Source organism: Entelurus aequoreus, linkage group LG08, assembly GCF_033978785.1.
Source record: "Entelurus aequoreus isolate RoL-2023_Sb linkage group LG08, RoL_Eaeq_v1.1, whole genome shotgun sequence".
Classification (NCBI taxonomy): domain Eukaryota; kingdom Metazoa; phylum Chordata; class Actinopteri; order Syngnathiformes; family Syngnathidae; genus Entelurus; species Entelurus aequoreus.
In genome coordinates, this window is record NC_084738.1 from 68,815,747 (window position 1) to 68,825,411 (window position 9,665).

Here is a 9,665-nt window from a genome sequence, read left to right on the forward strand (position 1 = left end):
TTGCGATAACAAACACCATGTTCAAGCATAAGGATGCTCATAGGTGTACCTGGTACCAGAGCACCCTAGGCCAAAGATCAATGATCGATTTTGTAATCGTATCAGCTGATCTGAGACCGTATGTTTTGGACACTCGGGTGAAGAGAGGGGCTGAACTGTCAACTGATCACCATCTGGTGGTGAGTTGGGTTAGATGGCGGGGGAAACCTCTGGACAGACCTGGCAAACCCAAGCGTGTAGTGCGGGTGAACTGGGAACGTTTGGAGGAGTCCTCTGTCCGGAAGGACTTCAACTCCCACCTCCGGCGGGACTTCTCTGCCATCCCTGTGGAGGTTGGGGACATTGAACAGGAATGGGCAGTGTTCAAAGCCTCTATTGCTAAAGCTGCAGCTGCGAGCTGTGGCCAGAAGGTCTTAGGTGCCTCAAGGGGCGGTAACCCTCGAACACCCTGGTGGACAGTGGTGGTCAGGGAAGCCGTCCGACTGAAGAAGGAGTCCTACCGGGGTATGTTATCCCGGGGGACTCCGGAGGCAGTTGCAAGGTACCGACGGGCCCGAAGGGCAGCGGCCGTGGCTGTGGACGAGGCTAAGCAGAGGGTGTGGGAGCAGTTCGGGGAATCCATGGAGAAGGACTATCGGGCGGCACCAAAGCTGTTCTGGAAGACCATACGGCACCTCAGGAGGGGGAAGCAGGGAACCATCCAAGCTGTGTACGGCAAGGATGGGACTTTGCTGACTTCAAGTGAGGAAGTCGTAGGGCGTTGGAAAGAGCACTTTGAGGAACTCCTGAACCCAAATACATCAGACACACCCTCCCTGATAGGAGCAGGGCCTGAGGATGATGGGGGATCGACGTCGATCTCTCGGGGTGAAGTCACTGAGGTAGTTAGACAACTCCACAGTGGCAAAGCTCCGGGGGTTGACGAGATCCGTCCAGAAATGCTGAAGGCTCTGGGTGTTGATGGGCTGTCTTGGTTGATACGCCTTTTCAACATTGCGTGGAAGTCTGGGACAGTGCCGAGGGAGTGGCAGACTGGGGTGGTGGTTCCCCTTTTCAAAAAGGGGGACCAGAGGGTGTGTGCTAATTACAGGGGTATCACACTACTCAGCCTCCCTGGGAAAGTTTACGCCAAGGTACTGGAAAGGAGGGTCCGGCCGATAGTCGAACCTCAGATTCAAGAGGAGCAATGTGGATTCCGTCCTGGTCGTGGAACAACTGACCAACTCTTTACGCTTGCGGGAATCCTGGAGAGGGCCTGGGAGTATGCCTATCCAGTCTACATGTGTTTTGTGGATTTGGAGAAGGCGTATGACCGCGTCCCTCGGGAGATCTTGTGGGAGGTGCTGAGGGAGTACGGAGTGAGGGGAACCCTGCTGAGGGCCATCCAATCTCTGTACAACCAAAGCGAGAGTTGTGTCCGGGTGCTTGGATGTAAGTCGGATCCGTTTCCAGTGGGGGTTGGTCTCCGCCAGGGCTGCGCTCTGTCACCTATCCTGTTTGTGATTTTCATGGACAGGATTTCTAGGCGGAGTCGTGGCCATGGCGGAGAGGGTATACGTCTCGGGGGGCTAAAGGTTGCGTCACTGCTGTTTGCAGATGATGTGGTCCTGATGGCACCTTCGGTTCGTGACCTTCAGCTCTCACTGGATCGGTTCGCAGCCGAGTGTTCAGCGGCTGGAATGAGGATCAGCATCTCCAAATCTGAGGCCATGGTTCTCAGCAGGAAACCGATGGTTTGTACAGTCCGGGTAGGGGACAGGACTCTGTCCCAGGTGGAGGAGTTTAAGTATCTCGGGGTCTTGTTCACGAGTGAGGGAAAGATGGAGAAGGAAATCAGCCGGAGAATCGGAGCAGCTGGGGCAGTATTGCAGTCTCTCTGCCGCACTGTTGTGACGAAACGGGAGCTGAGTCAGAAGGCAAAGCTCTCGGTCTACCGAGCTATCTACATTCCTACTCTCACCTATGGTCATGAAGTGTGGGTAATGACCGAAAGAATAAGATCGCGGATACAAGCGGCCGAAATGAGTTTCCTCAGAGGGGTGGCTGGCATCTCCCTTAGAGATAGGGTGAGAAGTGCAGTCACCCGAGAGAGACTCGGAGTAGAGCCGCTGCTCCTTCGCTTGGAAAGGAGCCAGCTTAGGTGGTTCGGGCATCTCGTGCGGATGCCTCACGAGCGTCTCCCTAGGGAGGTCCTTGTTGCACGTCCCACTGGGAGGAGGCCCCCCGGCAGGCCAAGGACCAGATGGGGGGATTACATCTCCTCTCTGGCCTGGGAACGCTTCGGGATTCCCCAGGAGGAAGTCGCAAATGTTGCTCTGGAGAGGGAAGTCTGGGGGTCTTTGCTGGAGCTGCTGTCCCCGCGACCCGATTCCGGATAAGCGGTTGAAGATGGATGGATGGATTTTGTAAAATATTGTAATAGTGAAATATTTGATGCGAAGTAAATAGGTCAATAATTCATAACAACATTGCTTTTGATTCATTATTTGTTTTTGTGCAAAGACAGATTTTACAAAAAAGGTCTCACTAAAGCTCTCAGGGACCCAAAAGGGTCCCACTCATAAAAATGTTAAAAATAAGTCCTACATTATTTTTTTACTACGCTTAAATCTCTGGATCAACTTCATGTCCATATGAAGTTTATTTATTTATATTTTATCCCTTTTTTGTAAAAAACCCTGTTCTTTATGGCAAGAACACAAAATACGCAACATTTTCCCACAAAATATTGTCAAAGTGGAATATTTGATGTGAAGTAATTAGAGCCCTAAATAGGTCAATAATTCATAACAACATTGCTTTTAAATCATTATTTGTTTTTGAGCAAAGACAGCTTTTACAAAAAAGGTCTCACTAAAGCTCTCAGGGACCCAAAAGGGTCCCACTCATAAAAATGTTAAAAATAATTCCTACATTTTTTCTTCCTGCGCTTAAATCTCTGGATCAACTTCCAATTTAGTCGTCAATTATACGTTTTTATTGTGCGTTTTATGCTCTTTTTGTCAAAGACAACTTGTTTTTTTATATGGCAAACACACAAAACATGCAAACATTTTACCCAAAAACATTTCAAACTTCAACCTATATGCTCTTCCATTCTATTTTTTTTATAATATTATTTTAAAATGTGACACGGGCCGTGAGACAATTAGCTGCAGGCCCCAAATGGGCCCCTGGCCGCACGTTGGACACCCCTGTTCTAAAGCAATGGTTCTCCAACATTTACTTAGAATATGCAGATTGTGGCGTATTAAAAATAGCCAATTGTTGGTGAACATGTTTATATATGCAAGGTTATTTTACAAAACCAGTGAAGTTGGCACGTTGCGTAAATCATACAGATTCTGGCTTTTCAACTTTGCGCCTAGAACAATCCGGATGGTTCTTTTCCTCTTTGTTCCGGAGGACACCACGTCCACAGTTTCCAAAAAACAATTGGAAATGTGGACTCGTCAGACCACAGAACACTTTTCCACTTTGCATCAGTCCATCTTAGACGAGCTCGGGGCCCAGAGAAGCCGGCGGCGTTTCTGGGTGTTGTTGATAAATGGCTTTGGCTTTGCATAGGAGAGTTTTAACATGCACTTACAGATGTAGCGACCGACTGTTACTGTTACTGACAGTGGTTTTCTGAAGTGGTCCTGAGCCCATGTGGTGATATCCTTTACAAACTGATGTCGGTTTGATGCAGTACCGCCTGAGGGATGGAAAGTCCGTAATATCATGGCTTACGTGCAGTGATTTCTCCAGATTCTCTGAACCTTTTGATGACATAACGGACCGTAGATGGTGAAATCCCTAAATTCCTTGCAATAGCTGGTTGAGAAATGTTGTTCTTAGACAATTTGCTCACGCATTTGTTGACAAAGTGGTGACCCTCGCCCCGTCCTTGTTCATGGTAGCTACTTTTATACCCAATCATGGCACCCGCCTGTTCCCAATTAGCCTGTCCACCTGTGGGATGTTCCAAATAAGTCTTTGACGAGCATTCCTCGACTTTCTCAGTCTTTTTTGCCACTCGTGCCGGCTTTTTGGAAACATGTCGCGGGCATCAAATTCCAAATGAGCTAATATTTGCAAAAAAACAACAAAGTTTACCAGTTGGAGCGTTAAATATCTTGTCTTTGCAGTCTATTCAACTGAATATAGGTTGAAAAGGATTAGCAAATCATTTTTATTTACCATTTACACGACTTCACTGGTTTTGGGGTTTGTACATTTAAGCTCCATTGGGTACCACTAGATCGGGGGTCGGCAACCCGCGGCTCTTTAGCGCCGCCCTAGTGGCTCTCTGGAGATTTTTCAAAAATGTATGAAGAATGGAAAAAGAAGAGGGGGAAAAAAAATCTATTTTTTTGTTTTAGAATGTTTTCTGTAGGAGGACAAACATGACATAAACCTCGCTAATTGTTATAAATCACACTGTTTATATTAAACATGCTTCACTGATTCGAGTATTTGGCGAGCGCCGTTTTGTCCTACTAATTTTGGCGGTCCTTGAACTCGCCGTATGGTTTGTTTGCATGTATAACGTTCTCCGACTTTCTAGGACGTGTTTTATGCCACTTTTTCTGTCTCATTTTGTCCACCACACTTTTAACATTGGGCATGAGTGCACAAAGGTGAGTTTTGTTGATGTTATTGACTTGTGTGGAGTGCTAATCAGACATATTTGGTCACTGCGTGACTGCAAGCTAATCGATGCTAACATGCTATTTGGGCTAGCTATATGTACATATTGCATCATTATGCCTCATTTGTAGCTATATTTGAGGTCATTTAGTTTCCTTTAAGTCCTCTTAATTACATTTATATCTCATGACACATGTAATATGGCTTTTAATTTTTTGCGGCTCCAGACAGATTTGTTTTTGTATTTTTGGTCCAATATGGCTCTTTCAACATTTTGGGTTGCCGACCCCTGCACTAGATCGCGGGTTGCTGCGGTTCTTTAGCGCCGCCCTAGTGGCTCTCTGGAGATTTTTCAAAAATGTATGAAGAATGGAAAAAGAAGAGGGGGAAAAAAAAATCAATTTTTTTGTTTTAGAATGTTTTCTGTAGGAGGACAAACATGACATAAACCTCGCTAATTGTTATAAATCACACTGTTTATATTAAACATGCTTCACTGATTCGAGTATTTGGCGAGCGCCGTTTTGTCCTACTAATTTTGGCGGTCCTTGAACTCGCCGTATAGTTTGTTTCCATGTATAACGTTCTCCGACTTTCTAGGACGTGTTTTATGCCACTTTTTCTATCTCATTTTGTCCACCACACTTTTAACGTTGGGCATGAGTGCACAAAGGTGAGTTTTGTTGATGTTATTGACTTGTGTGGAGTGCTAATCAGACATATTTGGTCACTGCGTGACTGCAAGCTAATCGATGCTAACATGCTATTTAGGCTAGCTATATGTACATATTGCATATGCCTCATTTGTAGCTATATTTAGTTTCCTTTAAGTCCTCTTAATTACATTTATATCTCATGACACATGTAATATGGCTTTTAATTTTTTGCGGCTCCAGACAGATTTGTTTTTTTTAATTTTTGGTCCAATATGGCTCTTTCAACATTTTGGGTTGCCGACCCCTGCACTAGATCGCGGGTTGCTGCGGCTCTTTAGCGCCGCCCTAGTGGCTCTCTGGAGATTTTTCAAAAATGTATGAAGAATGGAAAAAGATGAGGGGAAAAAAAATCAATTTTTTTGTTTTATAATGTTTTCTGTAGGAGGACAAACATGACATAAACCTCGCTAGTTGTTATAAATCACACTGTTTATATTAAACATGCTTCACTGATTCGAGTATTTGGCGAGCGCCGTTTTGTCCTACTAATTTTGGCGGTCCTTGAACTCGCCGTATGGTTTGTTTGCATGTATAACGTTCTCCGACTTTCTAGGACGTGTTTTATGCCACTTTTTCTATCTCATTTTGTCCACCACACTTTTAACGTTGGGCATGAGTGCACAAAGGTGAGTTTTGTTGATGTTATTGACTTGTGTGGAGTGCTAATCAGACATATTTGGTCACTGCGTGACTGCAAGCTAATCGATGCTAACATGCTATTTAGGCTAGCTATATGTACATATTGCATATGCCTCATTTGTAGCTATATTTGAGGTCATTTAGTTTCCTTTAAGTCCTCTTAATTACATTTATATCTCATGACACATGTAATATGGCTTTTAATTTTTTGCAGCTCCAGACAGATTTGTTTTTGTATTTTTGGTCCAATATGGCTCTTTCAACATTTTGGGTTGCCGACCCCTGCACTAGATCGCGGGTTGATGCGGCTCTTTAGCGCCGCCCTAGTGGCTCTCTGGAGATTTTTCAAAAATGTATGAAGAATGGAAAAAGATGAGGGGAAAAAAATCAATTTTTTTGTTTTAGAATGTTTCTGTAGGAGGACAAACATGACATAAACCTCGCTAATTGTTATAAATCACACTGTTTATATTAAACATGCTTCACTGATTTGAGTATTTGGCGAGCGCCGTTTTGTCCTACTAATTTTGGCGGTCCTTGAACTCGCCGTATGGTTTGTTTGCATGTATAACGTTCTCCGACTTTCTAGGACGTGTTTTATGCCACTTTTTCTGTCTCATTTTGTCCACCACACTTTTAACGTTGGGCATGAGTGCACAAAGGTGAGTTTTGTTGATGTTATTGACTTGTGTGGAGTGCTAATCAGACATATTTGGTCACTGCGTGACTGCGAGCTAATCGATGCTAACATGCTATTTAGGCTAGCTATATGTACATATTGCATCATTATGCCTCATTTGTAGCTATATTTGAGGTCATTTAGTTTCCTTTAAGTCCTCTTAATTACATTTATATCTCATGACACATGTAATAGGGCTTTTAATTTTTTGCGGCTCCAGACAGATTTGTTTTTGTATTTTTGGTCCAATATGGCTCTTTCAACATTTTGGGTTTCCGACCCCTGCACTAGATCGCGGGTTGCTGCGGCTCTTTAGCGCCGCCCTGGTGGCTCTCTGGGGATTTTTCAAAAATGTATGAAGAATGGAAAAAGATGAGGGAAAAAAAAAAATCAATTTTTTTGTTTTAGAATGTTTTCTGTAGGAGGACAAACATGACATAAACCTCGCTAATTGTTATAAATCACACTGTTTATATTAAACATGCTTCACTGATTCGAGTATTTGGCGAGCGCCGTTTTGTCCTACTAATTTTGGCGGTCCTTGAACTCGCCGTATAGTTTGTTTGCATGTATAACGTTCTCCGACTTTCTAGGACGTGTTTTATGCCACTTCTTTTTCTATCTCATTTTGTCCACCACACTTTTAACGTTGGGCATGAGTGCACAAAGGTGAGTTTTGTTGATGTTATTGACTTGTGTGGAGTGCTAATCAGACATATTTGGTCACTGCGTGACTGCAAGCTAATCGATGCTAACATGCTATTTAGGCTAGCTATATGTACATATTGCGTATGCCTCATTTGTAGCTATATTTGAGGTCATTTAGTTTCCTTTAAGTCCTCTTAATTACATTTATATCTCATGACACATGTAATATGGCTTTTAATTTTTTGCGGCTCCAGACAAATTTGTTTTTGTATTTTTGGTCCAATATGGCTCTTTCAACATTTTGGGTTGCCGACCCCTGCACTAGATGGAGCCCGCCAAACAGCACTAGTGGTACTTGGTACCTCAGTTTGAGCTTAAAGATGATGATGATGATGATGATGATGATGATGATGTTTGCGTCCTAGACTCCGTGCTGGCCTCCTGGGTGCCCCTCATGTCGTCATGGCAATGCAAGAAGCGCCACGGCGACAGCTTCTCCAGCCACGCCACCCTCTGCGCCGGCAGCCCCCCGGACACCAGCCTCCTCCACGGCGACGGTTGCCGGGGCAACTCCGGAGGCGGGCTGCTGTGTCAAGGTGAGTTGGGTCGATGGGTACTGGAGGGGGTCGTCGCCGGCGGTTACGACTGCGCCGACCCCTCCTCGCCGGCGCTCTACACACGAGTCGGACGCCTCCGGGGCTGGATCGACGAGGTCACCGACGGCCAGAGCGGCCGACGAGGGGTCGCGTCCAGGTCGGAAACGAACGACATCGTCGTCGGCGGCGTCAGACGACAACACCGACGCCACGCGGCGGACACCCAAGCGCAGATGGCGGCTTGAGCGCCCGTGCCATGTGACCGCCTAGGGGGGGAAACAAATTCCAATCTGAACTCACCTCCGCCGATTGGCCAGGTGGCTGTGTGTGGGCGGAGCTCGCTGTGTTGCCCGGACGACGGCCCCGAAAAATGGCGCAGCATGTGCTTTTACTTTGAAAAGAAAACAATCGCTAGTGTGTGCAGCTGGTCAACATGCAAGAAGACGTTTTATTCCGACTAAAAAGAAGAGAAAGAAGGACTTTTTTTTTTTTGCTGCATCTTCATGATTTCAAGCCATGACTAAGCTACTTAAATAAGGAGCGAACAAATGTTAATACTTCTCATCTTTATCAATGATTATTCATCAATAATACAATGCACTAAACAATAACACTCACTAAGGTATTTATCTGACAATAACACTCAGTAAGGTATTTATCTGACAATAACACTCAGTAAGATATTTATCTAACAATAACAGTCGGTAAGATATTTATCTGACAATCTGACAGTAAGGCATTTATCTGACAATAACACTCAATAAGGTATTTATCCGACAATAACACTCAGTAAGGTATTGATCTGACAATAACACTCAGTAAGGTATTTATCTTACAATAACACTCGGTAAGATATTTATCCTACAATAACACTCAGTAAGGTATTTATCTGACAATAACACTCAGTAAGGTATTTATCTGACAATAACACTCGGTAAGGTATTTATCTGACAATCTGACAGTAAGGTATTTATCTGACAATAACACTCAGTAAGGTATTGATCTGACAATCTGACAGTAAGGTATTTATCTGACAATAACACTCAGTAAGGTATATATCTGACAATCTGACAGTAAGGTATTTATCTGACAATAACACTCAGTAAGGTATTTATCTGACAATAACACTCGGTAAGGTATTTATCTGACAATAACACTCGGTAAGGTATTTATCTGACAATCTGACAGTAAGGTATTTATCTGACAGTAAGGTATTTATCTGACGATCTGACAGTAAGGTATTTATCTTACAATAACACTCGGTTAGGTATTTATCTGACAATAACACTCAGTAAGATATTTATCCTACAATAACACTCAGTAAGGTATTTATCTGACAATCTGACAGTAAGGTATTTATCTGACAATAACACTCAGTAAGGTATTTATCTGACAATCTGACAGTAAGGTATTTATCTGACAATAACACTCAGTAAGGTATTTATCTGACAATAACACTCGGTAAGGTATTTATCTGACAGTAAGGTATTTATCTGACAGTAAGGTATTTATCTGACAATAACACTCAGTAAGGTATTTATCCGACAATAACACTCGGTAAAGTATTTATCCGACAATAACACTCGGTAAGGTATTTATCCGACAATAACACTCAGTAAGGTATTTATCTTACAATAACACTCGGTAAGATATTTATCTGACAATAACACTCTGTAAGGTATTTATCTGACAATAACACTCAGTAAGGTATTTATCTGACAATCTGACAGTAAGGTATTTGTCTGACAATAACAC

General features: G+C 43.7%; 1 protein-coding gene across 1 annotated transcript in view; it reads left to right on the forward strand.

Moving 5' to 3' along the window:
* LOC133656430 (neurotrypsin-like) overlaps positions 1–8,155 on the forward strand; it is a 75,600-nt gene extending 67,445 nt beyond the window's left edge. The window contains exon 14 of the mRNA XM_062057508.1: positions 7,740–8,155. Within this exon, the coding sequence (XP_061913492.1) occupies positions 7,740–8,155 (416 nt within the window). The remainder of the gene's footprint in view (positions 1–7,739) is intronic.
* Positions 8,156–9,665: the final 1,510 nt, after the last annotated feature.